The following is a 19,036-nucleotide window of genomic DNA, read 5'->3' as shown; positions in this document are numbered from 1 at the left end:
TAAAGTTTTCCATTATGTTCTAAAGTATTTTTGATTATGTTCCAAAGTATTTCTGCTTATGTTCTAAAGTATTTTTTCTAATGTTCTAAAGTTATTCTGATTATGTTCTAAAGTATTTATAATTATGTTCTAAAGTATTTTTTATTATGTTCTAAATTACTTATCCATGTTCTAAATTAATTACAGGGTGCTCCAACAAATGCACAATTGATTAGTAGGATCCAAAAGGTGAAGGAGGTAGATAAAGAACAAAAACAAGTTTCGGATGAATTCATTTGGAATTTTTTGGTTTGTGTGGTTAATAGTTGCATCCGTTCAACTAATAACAAGCAACTATACATTAAGTTTTTGTATAGTTGCAAGGATACAAAGAATATAGTTAAGTTGAATTGGTGCAAAATTGTTAAGGAGCACTTGATGGAAACTACTAAGAAATGGCTAGATGGAGAATCTTTCTTTACGGGTCCTTTAATTTTTCTTATGGTAAGTTCTAATGATGTTCTAAATTATATATCTATGTTCTACTTTACATATCAATGTTCTAAAGTATTTCTAATGATGTTCTTTTAGGTATCCTTTTTTGATCGGGTACAAAGGAAGGGGTTAGAGATACCACGTCAAGTTCCATTAATATCATTGTGGAACCAAGAAAGGTTCCATACAAGATTGAAGTTTGAGAAAGACCTTGGATTTGGAAAAGGAAAAGTACTAGAAAGAATGAAATTGAATGTGGTATGATTTTTGTATATGCTTATGTTCTAAAGTTTATACTATATGTTCTAAACTTTGTAATATATGTTCTAAAGTTTATTATCGTTTTATATTTATCTATACAATATATTTATGCATGTATTCTAAAATTTATAATGTATATTTAAAAAGGGATTGGAAAAAAGGCAAGAGAATGACAAAGGCAAGAAGAAAGAGCAACCCTTGACAATTAGAGAAAAACAAGGGGAGAAGAAAGTAATAAAAAAGCAAGGGAAAGACAAAGGAAAAGAGAAAGTTGTGGAAAACCAATCAATGACATGTGATTCTATCACGTCTCCAAATGATATGATGGTATAATGTTTTAATATTTTTTTTTATTAATTTATTTACTTATTTCTATAATATTTTAAATATTCATTATTTTATGTTCTAAATTATTAGGGTTTTTTAAGCAAATTTGGAGATTTGGCAAAAAGTCTTGCATCGAATGTAAAAGAGATGTATAGCATGTTGGAACAAGCAAAGGATATCTTTGTTGAGGAAGAAACAACGGGGAAAATGCATCATCTTATAGACAACATTTGGTGCAAGTATACCACAAAGGTATAATAATTATGTTCTAATCTATTTTCAACCTATGTTCTAAAGTGTAATTTTTATATTTATATAGTTCAACATATATAAATGTCTTATTGGATTCTAACTTATGTATTCTTATATATAGCCATTGGTAAATCAAGAAGAAGAAAAGCAACAGACAAAAAGTCCTTCCATACTTAGTCAAGATCAACATTTCTTCGATGAACCGACATTCATAGAAGAATTGGATATGTTGATGAACATAGCATGGAAGAAATTTAATGTTGAATAGTCACCAAAGTCATTGGGACATGGTAATTACATGTTTAATTTCTAAATAATACCTATGTTCTAAATTATGCTCTTAAATCAAGTGTTTATGTTCCAACTCAAATCTTTATGATATAGTTAAGTTCTAAAATTGTGTTTTGTAATTATTATGAAGATTTGCCATCAAATGAAGGAGAAAGAGAAAAGAACAACGATGAGAGAAATATCAATGAAAAGATAGATGATAGTATCTCTTCACCTATACTTGGTAATTTCCAATTATTTTCAAACTCATTTCTTATTAATGTTCTTTTAATTAATTGATTTTAAAAAGGACAAGTACTAAAAAAAATGAAATAGAATATTTGTATATGATTATGTTCAAAAGTTTACGCTATATGTTTTAAAGTTTAAGCTATATGTTCTAAAGTTTGCACTTTATGTTATAAAGTTTATGTTAATGTTCCAACTCAAATTCTTATGATACAATTATATTCTATGTTGTGTTTTATAATTATGTTTTCAAGATAAAGAAGAGAAGCAAGACCAAGGACAAGAGGATAATCAAAAAGAAAGACAAGAGGCAAAGGAAGGAGAAAGCCAAAAGGAGAAGGAAGGAGAAAGAGAAGAGGAGCAAGAAGGAGATTTGGCAAAAGGTTATGATCTAAAGTATTTCTATTATATTCTAAACTAAAGTTTTCTATTATACTCTATTATATTTTCCCCTTATGTTCTAAAGTTTTCCCTTATGTTCTAAAGTATTTTAAAAAGGAAAAGTACTAAAAAAAAATGAAATAGAATATTTGTATATGCTTATGTTCTAAAGTTTACGCTATATGTTCTAAAGTTTGCACTTTATGTTCTAAAGTTTATGTTAATGTTCCAACCCGAATTCTTATGATACAATTATAATCTAATATTGTGTTTTATAATTATGTTTTCTAGAACAAGAAGAGAAGCAAGACCAAGAACGAGAGGATAATAAAGAAGAAAGACAAGAGTCGAAGGAAGGAGAAAGACAAGAGGAGAAAGAAGGAGAAAGACAAGAGGAGCAAGAAGGAGATTTGGCAAAAGGTTATGATCTAAAGTATTTCTATTATGTTCTAAACTAAAGTTTTCTATTATGCTCTATTATATTTTTCCCTTATGTTCTTAAATTTTCCCTTATGTTCTAAAGTATTTCTATTATGTTCTAAGATTTTCTATTATGTTCTAAAGTTTTCTATTATGATCTATTATATTTTTTCTTTATGTTCTAAATTTTTCCCTTATGTTCTAAAGTATTCCAATTATGACATAAAATTCTCTATTATGTTCTAAAGATTATAATATATGTTTGAAATTATTTATAGAACATGTCAATCTTTTAAAGTACTTTTGATTATAAAGTATTTTCTATTATTTTCTAAAGTATTTCTATTATGTTCTAAAGTTTTCTATTATGTTCAATTTTATTTTTCCCTTATGTTCTAAAGTTTTCCTTTATGTTTTCAAGAACAAGAAGAAAAGCAAGAACAAAGACAAAAGGATAATCAAGAAGAAAGGCAAGAGGCGAAGGAAGGAGAAAGACAAGAGGAGCAAGAAGGAGAAAGGCAAGAAGAGAAGGAAGGAGAAAAAGAGGAAAAAAAGAAAGTTGAAGCAAAGAAAGGGTATTAATGTAACTTAATAATAGGAATATTTAAAACATTGGTTTTGGTTTAGAATATATGTTGGACGATTTGGTAAAACTTTAATATAAGATTAATGGTTTGTGTTTTCTAGTTATATATATTGGTTTTGATTTGGGTTTGTTATTAGTATTTCAAATATGTTCCAAAGTATTTATGTTTATGTTCTAAAGTATTTCTAATTATGTTCTAAATTACTTGCCCATGTTCTAAAAGTAATTTTGATTTTGTTTAGACAAAAGAATAAGCTTAAAATTTTCTTGCGTACAACAAAGAAGAAAACGAAAAGGAATGACGACACACCAAAGACACCAATTCCTCCAAAAAAGATGCATAAAGATATTTCATAAAGATATATATATATAGCTTAGCGATCTATAATGTGAGGGTTTTTTTTTTTTTTTTTTTACCAAATATTTATAAAGTGAGTTGGCAAGAATAAAAATTGCTAATAGAATTTCATAATCATGATATGTTTTATATCATTTTGTGAATCGCTAAACTACGTCCGATATTTAATTTATAGGGTAACGCCCGTATTTTAACATGACTTTACAAACATGCCCCATACAAAATGTACCCTATTCACTTTTCAATTTCTTTAACCACTCTCTAACTTGTTACCCCACCACCCACCAAACAACCATCACCTCCGAAGAGCCACTACGTCATAATTTTTAAAAAACTTATTGCTTTACTCTTTGCCAATTAGCGCAAAATCGTGTAGCGATTAAGACATAACTAACCCAAACTTTTTAATATAAAACTAAATAGAAATACGAAAACTAGAATAAAAAATAATACTACCCCACTTTTCTTTCAAAATGACTTTTTTTTCATGCGTTTATTTTTTAAAAGGGTTTCAATTTTCTTGGTTTTTTTTTTTTTTTTTTTTTTTTTTTTTCCCTTTGTGTTTATGTTCTAAATAAATTTCAATTTTTTGGGTATTTGTGTGGCAATTTTTAGGGTTTCTTATTTAGCATTTTTAGGAGATAATAATAATTGCCCTAGAACTAAGAAGGAATTTTTCTTCCACAAACAAATTTCGTATTATAGCAAGATTTTAGTGAGAGAAAGTAAATGATGACCATGAATTTCACACTTAAAATATCTCTCACTTATAAATTTTTATAAAGTTAATAATTGTTACTAAAATTAATTTGGTTTTGTTGAAGGCAAAAGCTAACGAACGCCCCGGAGGCGTTGGATAAGCTAGCTAAAAGTAGAAAGATTAAATTAAAATGAACATTAATTACACCGATTGACACGTGATTTTTTGTCATGTTTTTCCAAATTAATACCATTTTAGGCAATATTTTAAATGCTTATCCAACGCCCCGGGGGCGTTCGTTAGCAAGATCCTTTGTTGAAATCAAATTAATTTAATTGAACTTAATTACACTTATGGATTAAAACTTGTAATCACTCCTATATGAAAGCCATGTGTTCCTATAGGTCCCTAAACTTTCATTCTAATTTAACTAATGTTTACTCATCAGTTGAAGGTCCCTAAACTTTTCTTTTAAAATCATTAAATTTATTGCCACATGTGCACTAACATCCCTAAACTATGCTTAGTCAACTAATTTGTGCTTGAAAAGTGAGTCGTGTGCACTAATGTCCCTAAACTATGCTTAATGCAAGCACTAAGCAAGAGTTCTACCTTTCTGGCATGCCAAAGCAAGGTAAGCGATCCAACTAATTTGTGCCTAAAAGTGAGTCATTTAAAAATTGAGGGACTAAAATACTATAAATATCAAAGTGAGAAATTATATATTGGAAAAATTAGAAAAAATAATCCCAACTTTCATCAATTTTGGTAGAATAATCCCAACTTTGGATTATTCTGGAATAATCCGAACTTTGGGGGGTCTTCTTTTTCTACAATCCCAAATACCGGTAATCGGTTGAATGGGTTAAATTTATCTATTTTTTCGTTAAAGTGACACGTGTCACAAATTAATTGGCTAAAAATATTTATAAAAAAAAAAAATTAACCACCAGCCAATCCGGCAACCCACCCAGGCCAGCCACCTTCCTCACCAGACCTCCAGCCTTCCCCACCCCTAAAGTCGCCGCTCCGAGCCAAACCACCACCCCCCTCTCCGAAACTTCTAGGCCACCAGTCAAACCCCAAGAACCACCAGCCCTTATACTAAAAAACCCCAAAAGCCACCAACCCCACTCTCGAAAATCCTTCAAAGCCACCAGCCCACTCCCGAAAACTACCAAAACACTCCCCTCCCACCATCGAAAACCCTAGATGCTAGGGTTTCAAGGCGGGGGATGAGTGTTTTGGGGTCTCGTGGTTGCAATTTGGGGTTACGGTGGTTTTTGGGGCTGGTGATTTCGGTGATTGCGTGGGTTTTCGGGGAGAGGTCAAAACGGCGACTCAATGTGCGGGGGAGATGCGGCGGCCTGGGCTGTGGTTGTGGAGGTAAGGGTGATCGGTGGGGCGGCGGGCTAGGCTATGGTGGTGGTCAGGTGCATGCTTCGGTGGGGGAAGGGGATGCTGGGTGGTTTTCTTATTTTTTGTTTTTATTTTTGTTTTTTTTATTAATTTTTAAATTTTTTTTATACCAATTAGGACTTGACACGTGTCAAATGACCTGATATAATAGGTCATTGACTTTGGTTGACCGGTTTGGAATTGAAGAAAAAGAAGTCCCCCAAAATTCGAATTATTCCAGAATAATCCAAAGTTAGAATTATTCTACCAAAATTGATAAAAATTGGAATTATTTTTTTTTTTCTAATTTTTACAATTATATTTTATCTTAACTTTATTTTTAGGTGCACCGTGCAAACGGCTATATAAAAGAATCATTCCATTCTATTCCTTACTCCAATTCAAAGTAGCATGAAAACACTTTGCAACTAGGTTTGAAATTCCCGCCCTTTTTCACAATTACTCACCCAAAATCTCCTTCAATTCTCTCTCTCCCCCTAATCAAACTCAATCACAGTCGCGCTTACTTCAGAATTCCAAGCATAAGGTGAGATTTTCTCAAACCCTAGCTTCAAATTATAAAACATTATTCAATTTCATATGTTTTGAGTTACAACTCTATTTGTGAATTTTAAGTACAAACAATAATTCTATTGCACAGATATTATGTAATTACAAACACAATTGTATACAATTGATTGGCTCCCAATTGATACATGCTTGCGCATTTAGGAGCATCAATACATTGCATTTTTTGGTATTTGATACATATAACTATATGTTACAAAAATGAAACCATTTACGAAGTAACAATTTTGCGAAAACAACTAGAACGAGAAATTCTAAATCATCAGCACCAATGTGTAATAGCCACAGTCGGTTTTATTCACCCCCAATAAGGATCTTTGGTTGAATTTTTGTATTTTTCATCCTGCACATTCATTTAAGAAACATAATTAGAGACTAATTTAGTTATTGTTTTTATTAGTTTAGAAGTAATATTGTATGAAAATGTGTTATTATTGTTATTTAATGCTTGGTTAGGGAAATAATAAGGGTTGAATTGTTCATATTCAAGGTTTTTGATGTAGTATATGCTTCAAGCAATACATGGTATATAATGTAATTGACTAATAAGGCTTACTAGTTTACGCCTCCTTATAGATTACAATTGGCATGTGTACGAGTGTGTGTGTGTGTATGGACAATGGTTTTTGAAACGGAAGGAATCACTTAGCATATAGGAATAGCATAGATTCTTATACCAAAAGTTTTTAGTGGAAGTGTAGAACCATAGAAGATATTTGTGTGGTACAATGAGAAGTCAAATATAGTGAAAAACTTCTAAAGTTGGATTATGGTGCATACCTTTGGTTACATCTTCCAATTGTAAGGGAAGGGCACTCGGCCTGACTCAATGTGTTGGATGTCCTCAAGGAGTTCTTGATAACGTTTCTTTACATCATCCACAGATTTTCCACTAACCTCTTTGGCAATATTGTTCCAACGATCAGGTGTATCCTTGTCGTACTTGTTAAGAGCGCTTTCAAAAGCCTTGTTTTGTTGTGGAGTCCAGCCTTTAGAAGACATTATTGAGTTAAGCTTTAGTTGTTTGTTTAAAGAAGTTAAGAAAATGTGAACGAGAGAGGAGGATAGTTTGTAGTACGCCCAAGGTAGTTACTTCTTAGTAAAAAAGACTATAATGAGAACCAGTGTGGAAGTTATAGGTATTTGGAAATGGAAAGGGAAGTTATTTTTTTAAGGAAAAGCTGTAGTCGAGAGAGGATTTGTTATGAGCTGGGAGTTTGCAATGCCTGCTATTTATAGTGTGGACTGGTGGCTGATGGCTGATGGCTGATGCCAACCAGGCAAAGTTTTTGCATGAGGCGAATCTAAAGATTGTGGAATTTTAGTGATTTTGGTTCCTAAGAACCACAAAAAATATGCAGGATGAAAAAAGTAGAGCAGGATAGAAAGCTGAAGGAAAATATCTCTAATAATTAATTGATTTTTGTACCTGCATGTTGCTTCGGAGTTTCACAGGTGACAATTTGTTCGATTAATGCCTTAAGATTCCAATTAAGCAAAATTACCTCATATAATCGTAATAAGATTCTAAAGCAATACCATATCAAGCACACAGGCATGCTTTACATGTTGTCTTATTTTAGATAATTTGGCTGCATTTGTTTTCTTTTTTATTCGATGAAATCCATGAAAGTATATGATCTTTGACTTAGAGTTTATAAAATAGCTAGTAGCTATACAATTATTTAAAAATAAAAACAAAGAGAAAAGTTGTGGTCCTCATCATATGTTATCACTAAAGTAACTAAAAGAGTTTGCATGTATTTGTATGAAGTTTCAAATAACTTAAAACTTATCAATGGCTGAAAAACATTACTGGATACATAAAAAAGGATGAAACTTGTGTAGATCAACCAGTTTGCTCTGCTATCCTTGACTCTGCAGAATGTGAGTCTCTGCAGTCACAAACTCATTCCATAGGCCATACTAATTTCATGACTGAATTATTAGCCAATTATGCATATAGTGATATAGGTGATGAATTCTTCGTATATAATCTTCTGATGCTGCATCTTAGCAGTGAAATTTCACTAGACTTTGTCTTCAACTCCGTCCTAAAGTTCTCCAGCTGGCCAGCTTAATCTATATCATGATCTGATGAGATTTCTTAAAGTCCAAGTTTACAATACTATCTACTTCTTCAGTGGGGGATTGGGTCCTTTTGTTAATGATTTATGAGCAAGAAGAGCACTACCTAGCTCTGTAGCAAATTTGTAAGTGTATTTTATTGAATTTGGTTTCAATCGAATCGTAATAGCTCAGTTCATGTAATTAACTTGCCTATTTTATTAGCTTTTACTGTCCTAAGGTCTTGTTAAGGGCTAGAAACAGTTGATGGCTGCTACTGTTGTATTTCTCAAAGTTCTGTGACTAACCAATCTTGAAAACCTAAGCTTATATTTTTAACTCTGCAGGATTTGGACGGGAACAGTGTTGAGTGGCTCTTGGAGGCTTGGAGCTTTTTGCTCAGTTACTGGTAATCAATAACACTTTTCTCTTGTATTTTCTTGATTTTGGAAACCTTCTCTTGTCATGCAAACACTGAAACACGTATTTCTTATACGAAGTTAGACATATTTTAGGTGTCATGATTCACGAATACAACAATCTCTTGCATGTATAAGCTTTCATGATACTCATGCAATGGACAATATGTCATATTTAGCTCATAACCTTAGATGCTCTAGATTCGACCTCATCCCTTCTTATTGATACACTCTAGCAAATAGAATATATGTAATACTATTTGCTACAAGTGGTTCTTTTAATGTGATGATCAATTTGCTTACTTATATCATTTTTTATTCCAGAAAACAGTGTTGGAAACTAGTTGTTCCGGCCAATTTAATTGATTATGAGATTTGTCTTATATTTTTTGTCAGCACTTTTCAGTTGTATTTCTGATATAAAGAAAAATTTAATAGATTATAAAGGACTTCTAGTTCAGCACAATGATTAGTACGATTTTGGACCTATAGACATTATACCTCTTAGGTTGTGACGATCAAACTCTACCCCATGTCATGTGATATCTGCATTAATTGGATGGTCACTGAACATAATTTTCTTCATGATAGTTTTGACATTTTTTTGGTCCTGAGTTTTGTTGGATGCATGGTTCTTTGCCAGTGGGCAGTGGTAGTCCCTGGTAAACATTCTGGGATGCTTTCATATTAGCAAAGCCAATTTCAAGAGAAGAATTGATTTTTTTTTTGTTATCACTTGATCAACAACTCTTTTTCCCACCCCTGAAAAGTGTTGCAAATGCTCCTCATAAGTGCATTTTGTGCATATTTATCTCACTAAGCTAATTAATACTCTGTAATCTGTATTCACACTGTCCTTATTTACATGACAACATTATTGATGTTCCTTTTAGGATGATTTCTTAATTTTGATTACCACAGTATTTCATATTATTCTATTGTTGTTGTTAGAAACTTAGCGCTAATACTCCATGTCTTGTATGTTTTGCTCTACTCTAAGAGCATATGCTAGTGCAGGCCTATTGGAAGATCCATATTAGAGTATAATAATAACATATAGTGTAAGGAACAAAGGTAATGGAAATTGATTAGTAATTATTCTTTGGTAAAATTATGGTGCTAAGTGATATTTTGGTTTAAGTGTTTGCTCATCTCATCTTGTTTTATGTCAACACAGGAAGAGGATCTTTCGAAAGAACCTAAATATCCCCACAAAAAGTTATGGTAAAAATAAGACCATATTATCTGAAGATTGTCTATGAATATGATAAGAGTTTGATTCTCTCTACAAGTTGCTTAAATGAGCCCCAACATATTAAGCTTTTTTTTTTTTTTTTGGAATAATCTTACAAGTGGACAAGATATGTATACTGGAAATTACAAGTTGGAAGGTTGTGAGTTGTGACTGTGATTGGATTATTCCTTTGGGCTTGTACCTGTGGCATCTTCCTTTCAGTAAAAATAATACGACAAACAAGATCTTATTGTTCTCCCTAAATCTCTTGAGGGTAATAACTGATTTGCCAAAACTAATAATGGATGAGAACTGAAACATATTGTTAAATAAGTTTTTTATGCTGTATTGCATGCATTTAGTTTTAGAAAGAAGAGAAAAATTATCCATTGGTTTTACTGATTTTTTTTTATTTGGTGCAGTATGACGATACCTACCCATTAACTCAAAGTATACTTCATCTTCCCAGGAATCTCTCTAGAAAATGAGCAAGAGCTGCATCAAGATACTCATTTACCACAGAAGGTTGGAATGGATCTTTGTCAACTAGTCGTCTTCATATGTAAAGTAGCTGGTAGATTCTTCTCCACCTGCTTTTCCATTCTCCTAGCGGTGGTCCATAGTTTGGACTAGAGATAATATACCTTACAACTGTGCTTTGGAGCACTGAATTTTTTATACAGCCTCATTATTATACTTTTTAGGCTATGGAAGCAGGAACCTCAACTTTTAGCAGCAGGCCAACAAAATGGAATTTTTGGGTGGGCATGAGAAAAATCTTGGATTCTAAATGTGATTAATGAGAAGTTGAGAATTGTATCAAGTAAATGGTAAATACTATGATAATGTTGCAATTGACACCTTAGATGTAAAAATTGATAATTTTGGAGGGTGACTGTTGACAGATACACATACATACTACACTATTACATAAGAATATACAATTCTTAACATCCTGTGACAAGTTTAGAGGGTGACTGTTAATGGTGTATCTTATGTATCAATCATTGAAACGACATTTGGCATGCTGTACCTAATTATTAGTCACATTATTCATATTGTTTGCATTACAATTTGGGGTGATGAATTTTTTGTTCATATGGTAAACTCCATCCAGTGAGATAAGGGCTTCTACTTGATCGGTTATCTTGTCGGTGAGTAGCATCACTGCTACATCCCCCAAGTCCTCACTTCAAAGAATAAAATGCTAGTATTCTAAGTATGTTGTTAGACCTCTCTTTTTTCTTTCTTTCTGTAATAATTTTTCCTTTTGTTTCTGTGCATCCCTTCTATTATGACAAAGATGTCAGAGTCTCAGGAATAATTAAGCTCATTATATTGTGGCAGGACTAGACATTAATTTTAAAGGCGCGAGGAAAAGGTATTCCATTTCTTATATGGGATGAGCCTAGTTAGTACTTAGTAGTGAGGTCAGCTATCAGCAACTTAACCTCTGAAATTTTCCAAGTACCTGATGCTTTGTTTTGAGCTTATTGTTTCTGAAACTAAGGTGATTATGTCAGGTATAAGGAACAATATACTTCCATCAGTACTTGTGATTCTAGCTACGGTGGTACGAACAAACCGCTGCAAGTTCTTTTTTGAACTTTTTATCTGTGCATGAATGTTGCATTATCACCTTTTCCTTACAGTCACATTCATAAAGGTCCCATAATGGCACATTATTAAGCTTCTGCTCTATTCAGTTCTCAATAGCTTGGACAAAGGCTTCTACCTTTTATCTTTGATTTTACATTTCCTTCTCCCCTTTTTATCCCAATTGCTAGACAATATTCTCCTAGTGGAACATGATTTATGATGTTTTTTGGACCATTCTAGATGGCTTTAACCTTAAGCTTGTCTGCTATAAGTATGTTCACGATTATGTTAATCTTTCTTTGGATTAAATTTAGGCGTTAAGGTGCTGCATTTTCGTGAGGATCTATTACTGGTGCATTCTTTCTTATCATCATTTGTCCTTCATGATTCTTCTCTATTGATAATTTTGTTTGTTCTGATAGCAGGGAAGGGCTTACAGCCATTACAGGTTGCTGTTATTGACTTCATGAATTGAAGACCAGATGGGCATATGATGTTATGGACTTACGGTCATACGTGGTACAAATACAATACGTTTGTGATTATAGAATACTTTGATATTGCATCAAGTTGATGAAGCAATTGTACTGATACGGCTTTGTACCAACGCCTTTTCATGTTCCAACTATTAGATTCCTTCCTAGTGATCCAACACTATAGAATTACATACCTTATTCTAAAGAGTGACTGATATTTGCATCATATTTTAATCATTTTGGGAGAGTGGATGGAGCTGTGGAGTGAGAAGAAAAGAATGAGCATCTTCTTTATGCGCCTCAAGTTGCTTAGATACTTGGATGTTCTTTGTATAGGCCAATCTGATTTTCGAATATATGACATATGTTAGGGAGTAAATGATTAACTTTGTCCATGGCTTAATATGCGAATTAAGAATTACAAGTTTCTATTAACTGTGTGAGATGCTTAAAAATTTAAATGCATATCACAAGGTATTTTGTGAAACAGGTCGACGACTAACAGCAGATACAATTTTGGATATATGGGGCGGTGATATGCTAATAAAGACACCCCCAATTATAATAACTTGGAAGTCCTCTATGAGGACTAAGGAAAGATAAGCAGGGAATGAAAAGTTACTCATTAATAATTTACTATTAAACGTATTAGTAACACTCTTTATTAATCTGCCATCAACTCCAAGTAGAAACATCATTCACATTTAGGATTTAGACAATATATATAAACATTAAACCAGTGTAGTGATCATAGAGCAAGCAAAGAACACCATACACCTCCATTCTAAACTATGAGCCGTTCCATACTGTATCTGAAAGATAAGAAACCATAAACTACTCTGCAATTAATGATTATCAGTCTAGTTTGAAATTGTTGTCTGAAGAGGCAGAACACTTTCGACTTCCTGCTGTTCAGCATTCTTTTCTTTCTCTGCAACTTTCCTTGACAACCCAAACATCTGCAATAACAGGAAATTCTAACGTGTTAAGAACTCAGATGAAACATATCAGCTCAGAATGATAACAGAACATAAGTCTTTTTTTTTTTTTTTTTTTTTTTTGAAGAAACACAAGTCTAATATATGATGAAAGGGATATGTAATCAAACCTTATTGATGGTTTTTTTTGAAGCATTCCTTGTGTTCATCCATTGAGGCATGGACAAACTCGTCAATGTGGTCCTTTATATCCTCAAGGAAAGCTGCTTCTTCGCTCTTCTTCTTCCGGCATGAAGTGGCTGCTGCAGCAGGTGCACTTGTAGAAGGTTTCGTTGCAGATTCACTCTTCTGGGCTTCCATGTCAACCTGTGTTCAAAGGTTTGACACTAGATTGAATATCTGAATATGCTCAGATATGAGACAGTGAGCCAACATTAAGCCTAATCATGTTCATCTAAGAAGGAGATAAACCGTATGCTTGCTGTACAGAGCCTTTAGCTAAAAGGATGCAGAAAAAAATTGGCGTGCATTGGACTAAAATGACAACTTACACAAGCACAGAACTGGGTTTTTTTCCCTGGCAAGAAGTGAATATCATGCAAGTACTTCATTCCAAATATATTAGGCAAGGATACTCTTAACCATGATTCAAGATGCACTAATACGAAGTATAAAAGAAGTTAATTAAACCTTCATCTGGTAGAACTATAGGAAGTTTTCCTATTTCCCTAGCAACCCCCATTGGTTTTTTTGAGTGCAATAGTCTAGCAAGTTACTATTTTTCCTCAACAAATCCGCTAACTTCAATTCTCTCTTCATAACATTCAGGCATGTAGCCACCAGTCCCTAATCAAGCTTAGTGATACATTTTAAGTGGACTAAGTTATAATGGTATTCTCTATGAATTTTCCCATGTAAGATACATATACACTTTCAACTGCACCTGCACCTCAAGTAACATGATACATTAACATGACCTACAACACTCAACAGCTCAACACTAAGCTATAATGGTATTCTTTATGGATTTTCTTGTTTAAGATATATTAACAATTTAACCGCACCTCAAGTAACCGAATGTTCTTCAACTGTCAAACACTAAGGTGGCCAACGGCCGAATACACAATGTTGCTTAATTTTAATCCAACATATTATCAGACAACACCATGGAATCATATGCTTCCACTCTTACCATTTGACACTACAATTTTAGAATTTATCATTATAACACCCTCCCCCCCCCCCCCCCCAAAAAAAAAAAAAAAAAAAAACACACACACACACTCGTTTCACCCCACCATGAGAAAGATTTTCTAATTCGAAAGCAGGGTTAATATCAAGGATTCCCACTCACCCCAACAAACCAAAGTAAGCACAAAAATTCAACTATATTAAAGCATTTACCCAATATCTCACAACATCTTAATCAAGATGAAACAAATCCCATAAGCATATTCAAAAGTTATGACAAAAATTTCAACATCCCTAAATAACCCAAAAATGAGCTCTACAAGTTCACAAGATCCCCCAAAAAAACCCCATGATATGCTTATAGTTATAACCATAAAACCAACCAATACGCTTATTATGACTGTCTTAGGCTCTGTTTGTTTTGATAAAAAAACATTACCTACGATAATGATTTTCCCATTTTTCATAGCTAGGTTTGTAATACTGTCTTGGGTGGAAAACAAATTTCAAACCAATTTTGTTAGAGGTGTAAAATAGTTTTCCCAAGAATGAAAAGATGGAATGTCACATTATCCTCTCTACAACTAACATCCTTTTCCTCTCCTCCAATCCATATGTTTCCCTTCCACTCCCATTATTTCTTCACTACACAGCTATTTTTACAATCGTGTTTTTTTTTTTTTCTCTTAAAATGTTTTCCATCAAAACAAATGGAGCCTTAATATGATCCTCAAACTGCAAGTTTTATTAAATTGCCAAATTAATCTCATGATCATGCTTGTCAAATCCCTGAAACCTAATTAATTAATTAATTAATCATATTCAAGACTTTGAAATTTAAATTACTAAAATCATTCTTATAACATCCAAGAATTCCAGGACCTAAATAAAGCAGTGGTACTTTATACATACGAATGGAGTAATCCTTGTAATGCACACCAGATGCTCGACAAAATGTCTCAATGAAAAATCAAACAAAACAAATTCTTAGAATTAACACAATCAGTTACAGAAGGAAAGCAACAATTTAGAAAAATTACTAATTACTACGAGAAATAGTAAACGAATAATAATTCATGACTAAAGTGAAGTAGGAGAATTAATCACGGAAATAAAGCAGAAATTTACCTAAAGCAAACGAGATTAATGGGGAATAATGAATAATTTTGAGGGCCAAATTGGTTTGCTTGTTGTATAGAAAACGTGGAACGGTGTACTAATCTGCAATATATTGTGCTCTAGAAGCGTCTTGCTGAGCAAGAAACTAGTTTTTTTTATTTTTTATTTTTATTTTTTAACAAAGAGAAAGACTAGTTGGTTGTTTGGTAACTTATTGCCCGTTGCGCTCTAGAAGTCTTGTTGAGTAAGAGAAACCGAATCTCCATAATTCATAGTGAGGTGATCAAAAATTTGGGCCGGGCAGGTCATGACTAAACCGTAAAAAGTAGCAGGCCAAATCTCGCCTTAATTTTGGGCTGGATCGTTGTTTATAATCTTTAGAGTCCTGTTCAGTTCACCTTACAAAAATTAATAATCCATATTAATTAAAATTAATTTCATTTCGGTAAAAATAAGTTCAGTTTTGTAAAAATAATTTTCGTTTAGTAAAATCAATACCTTTAAGAAGAAAATATTCCGTCAAAAAAAAAAAAGAAAATATAACATAAGTTCAGTTTACGGTGTCGTTTATAGCCTAAACCAAAACCAAACCACATTAATTTGGTTTTTGGATTTTTCAAACCACATCGCACCATATTATAATAGAAATTGAACCAAACCACACCATTTTAAATTCGATTTTCAAAAGAAAACCAAACCATACCAAAATTTTTCATCCTCTTCTTGTTTGCTCCATTTAACTAATCATTCACTCCAACATCGCCCACATTAATTGACATTCTCGGAAATAAATGAAACCCAATTTTGGCGTATATGTAGGATAGAAATTAGTATAAGGCTATGATATAAATTTGTATATGGGCCGTAATTCGGTTTGGATTTCGGCTTTTGGTTTTTCAATCTCAAAACCGAAAACAAGCCATATTAATTCGATTTTGGAATGCCTCAAATCGCACCAAACGATATGAAAAAAAAAAATCTGCACCACATTTCTCATTTGGTTTGGCTTAGTTTTAAACCGCATTAGTTTTGCCCCTGAGCAAGTGTAAAATACAAATGGCAAAAGAAAAATAAAAAAAAATACAAATAATAAAATATGAAAGGAGTATCTATACTATATATTAAAAAAGGCGTTTATAAAATTGTGTATGTGCCACGTGCCCACGTGTACCCCTTCTTACACCCGTATTACGCCACATCATCATTCAATAACCTCTACCATCATGCCACATCATCATTCAATTATCCAAATTAAATTAAAAATTCATGCAAAGAGATTTGAAACCTAAACCGTATTGAATAAAAACCACATGCATTTCCATCTTAGCTAGAATTAAACAAGATTAGACCCGTGCGATGCACGGATTACAAAAATTATTGAAATAAAATAGCTTATTTCTATTATTTATTTTATTTTATATACATATAAATTAAATCATAAAAGATATGAAGCTATCGTCATAAATAACATGAGTAACAAAATATAAAAATGAAAGCCAATTTCTAGATAGTAGGGATGACAGCGGGTCGAATCTGGATCGGGTCCGGATGGACTCGGATCCAGATCCTATGTCCGTTTTTGTATATAGGATCCAGATCCGACCCGGATCCGTTGGGTCTAGAAAATGAAGATCCTCGGGACCAACGGATCCGGGTCCAAAACGGGTCCAATATATTTTGCCTAATTTTTTGCAATAAATGTAATGTTCGGCAAAAAATTTATTTCAAACTTACGTTGTTGGTTATTAAGTTCAACCCCAAATTAACCAACTTATACCCTCATATTTTGAATTAAAATAATAATCAACAACAAAAATACGATGTTACATATGAGCTAGTGAAAAAACAACGATGATGTATATAATATGAGCATCCAAAATTCATCTCTTGAAAGGGTTAATTTTTAACATTACTAACATTATCAACATTTTTAATAAAGATACAAACAATTTTAATTTTTTTAATAGGAAAAATAAAAAAAGAGTCCACGGATCTAGATCCGGGTCTAGTCCTTTTTTGTCAGTAGGACCCGGATCCGTCGGGTCCAAAATTTGAAGTCCCAGGTCCGTGAAAAACGGATCTGGATCCACGGATCCGGTCGGGTCCAAATCCATTGCCATCCCTACTATATAGCAATTTATTTATTCCAACCAAAAATAAAATTTATCTGTTTATTGACACAGTCAAAAGATTGAAATGAAAATGATTAAAAATAAAAAAAATAACCAATTCAAAAAAAAATAAAAACAAAATATATATGATATCATAAGTGCATTTGGCGGGAAAAAAATTCATGAGAAAGTGACACATATACATTTGAGCGAGAAGACGATGTCAGCAGATTTCTGTTTTAGTAATAGTTAATAGAATAGTTTATACTCCGTATTAATTAAAATTAATTTCAGTTCGGTAAAAATAAGTTCAGTTTTGTAAAATTAATTTTCGTTTAGTAAAATCAGTACCTTTAAGAAGAAAATATAACATAAAGTTCGGTTTACGGTATCGTTTATAGCCTAAACCAAAACCAAACCACATTAATTTGGATTTTTCAAACCACATCGACCATATTATAATTGAAATTGAACCAAATCATGCCGTTTTAAATTCGATTTTTCAAAAGAAAGCCAAACCATACCAAAATTTATGTATAAATATTAAATACTACCTTCGTTACATATAGTACAAGTCAATTAACCTATAATAAAAGCGAACCTAAAGTGACACTTGTCACGATGTTATAAAATAATTTCCCGCCTTTTTTTTTTTTGCCAAGTTTTAATGACTTTCATTTTATAACCTACCATAATACTTATTTCCATTTTGACAACACATTTAATCCAATCATACTCAATTAATTTATTTTTTATTTTTATTTTTCAACATATATTTTATATACTATAAATTTTTTAGTTACAAATATATTAACATAGTTTAAAATTAAGGTATTGACATATATCATCATCCAAGATTATCATAATATTATTATAATTTTTTTTCCTCCGACTTAAAATTTATTTTAATTAAAAATAGGAATAATAATATTGGTAGGATAATTTGTATAAATCTTAAAAATATAAACGTTTATAAGAACAACTTAACAAAATCATTTTATTATATTATACTCCTCCGTTTTTTTATAAGTTATGGTTGGATTTGCATATTTGTTGAGACACAACTTTGACCATCAATATTTTTAATTAGAGACTATTATTTTGTTACATATATTTTTTTGGATAAATTTGTTGAATTAACACCATTCTTTATAAATTTTGTTGTAAAGTTTAATTATGACCGTGCATGGCACGGGATTTAACCTAGTATTATAATGTAATATAAAACAAAAAAAAAAACCAAAATGAGTAATTGTTGTCATTATTTTCAAATTTACCATGTAAAAAAATTATTAACACGTCTAATACAAAAACGAAATTATTCAAAGTATCATCTGATTCCACACACTAGTGAAGTACTTAAAAAGTGATAAGTGTTCACTGTTGAGGCACTAGAACTCGAGAACCGTATAGAACAAGTTTAATTTAATAATATGGACGTTTGCACCTCTTTTAATTAACTGTCCTTATCCCAATCTTAAAACAATCATAACAGAGCCACTATAATTATATTTTGACCAAACAAAACAAGGATTTTTTACAAAAGTAAGCTTAATTGGCAAATAATTTACCAATCTAGACGCGTGGCCAAACTATTTACGAAACTGAGCTTCTGATA

The 19,036-nt window shown here is 32.1% G+C and overlaps 1 protein-coding gene and 3 long non-coding RNA genes across 4 annotated transcripts; 2 read left to right on the top strand and 2 right to left on the bottom strand.

Moving 5' to 3' along the window:
- Positions 1 to 417: 417 nt before the first annotated feature.
- On the top strand, positions 418 to 1,582 carry LOC110683926. Its single transcript, XM_021860330.1, has 5 exons — positions 418 to 483; positions 571 to 732; positions 883 to 1,062; positions 1,153 to 1,314; positions 1,436 to 1,582. Exons 1-5 carry the CDS (start codon positions 418 to 420, stop codon positions 1,580 to 1,582), a joined length of 717 nt encoding a protein of 238 aa, XP_021716022.1.
- Positions 1,583 to 6,051: 4,469 nt separating this feature from the next.
- Positions 6,052 to 12,620, top strand: LOC110683840. Its single transcript, XR_002503694.1, has 4 exons — positions 6,052 to 6,223; positions 8,285 to 8,477; positions 8,679 to 8,740; positions 10,407 to 12,620. It is a non-coding gene; the product is annotated as an uncharacterized LOC110683840 (long non-coding RNA).
- On the bottom strand, positions 6,247 to 7,489 carry LOC110683839. The gene is made up of 2 exons (XR_002503693.1): positions 7,045 to 7,489; positions 6,247 to 6,607 (listed from the first exon to the last, which is right to left on the bottom strand). It is a non-coding gene; the product is annotated as an uncharacterized LOC110683839 (long non-coding RNA).
- An 85-nt stretch (positions 12,621 to 12,705) lies between the features above and the next one.
- On the bottom strand, positions 12,706 to 15,496 carry LOC110683838. The gene is made up of 3 exons (XR_002503692.1): positions 15,317 to 15,496; positions 13,168 to 13,363; positions 12,706 to 13,018 (listed from the first exon to the last, which is right to left on the bottom strand). It is a non-coding gene; the product is annotated as an uncharacterized LOC110683838 (long non-coding RNA).
- Between the last annotated feature and the right edge of the window lie 3,540 nt (positions 15,497 to 19,036).

The sequence above is a fragment of the Chenopodium quinoa genome, unplaced genomic scaffold (genome assembly GCF_001683475.1).
Source record: "Chenopodium quinoa cultivar QQ74 unplaced genomic scaffold, ASM168347v1, whole genome shotgun sequence".
NCBI classification, from domain to species: domain Eukaryota; kingdom Viridiplantae; phylum Streptophyta; class Magnoliopsida; order Caryophyllales; family Amaranthaceae; genus Chenopodium; species Chenopodium quinoa.
This window is presented reverse-complemented; position numbering and strand designations above follow the sequence as displayed.

Coding starts and splice junctions, on each gene's coding strand:
- LOC110683926 (XM_021860330.1), top strand. CDS start 418: ATGGAAACTACTAAGAAATGGCTAGATGGAGAATCTTTCTTTACGGGT. Junction 484..570: donor GTCCTTTAATTTTTCTTATG/GTAAGTTCTAAT, acceptor ATGTTCTTTTAG/GTATCCTTTTTTGATCGGGT. Junction 733..882: donor AAAGAATGAAATTGAATGTG/GTATGATTTTTG, acceptor ATATTTAAAAAG/GGATTGGAAAAAAGGCAAGA.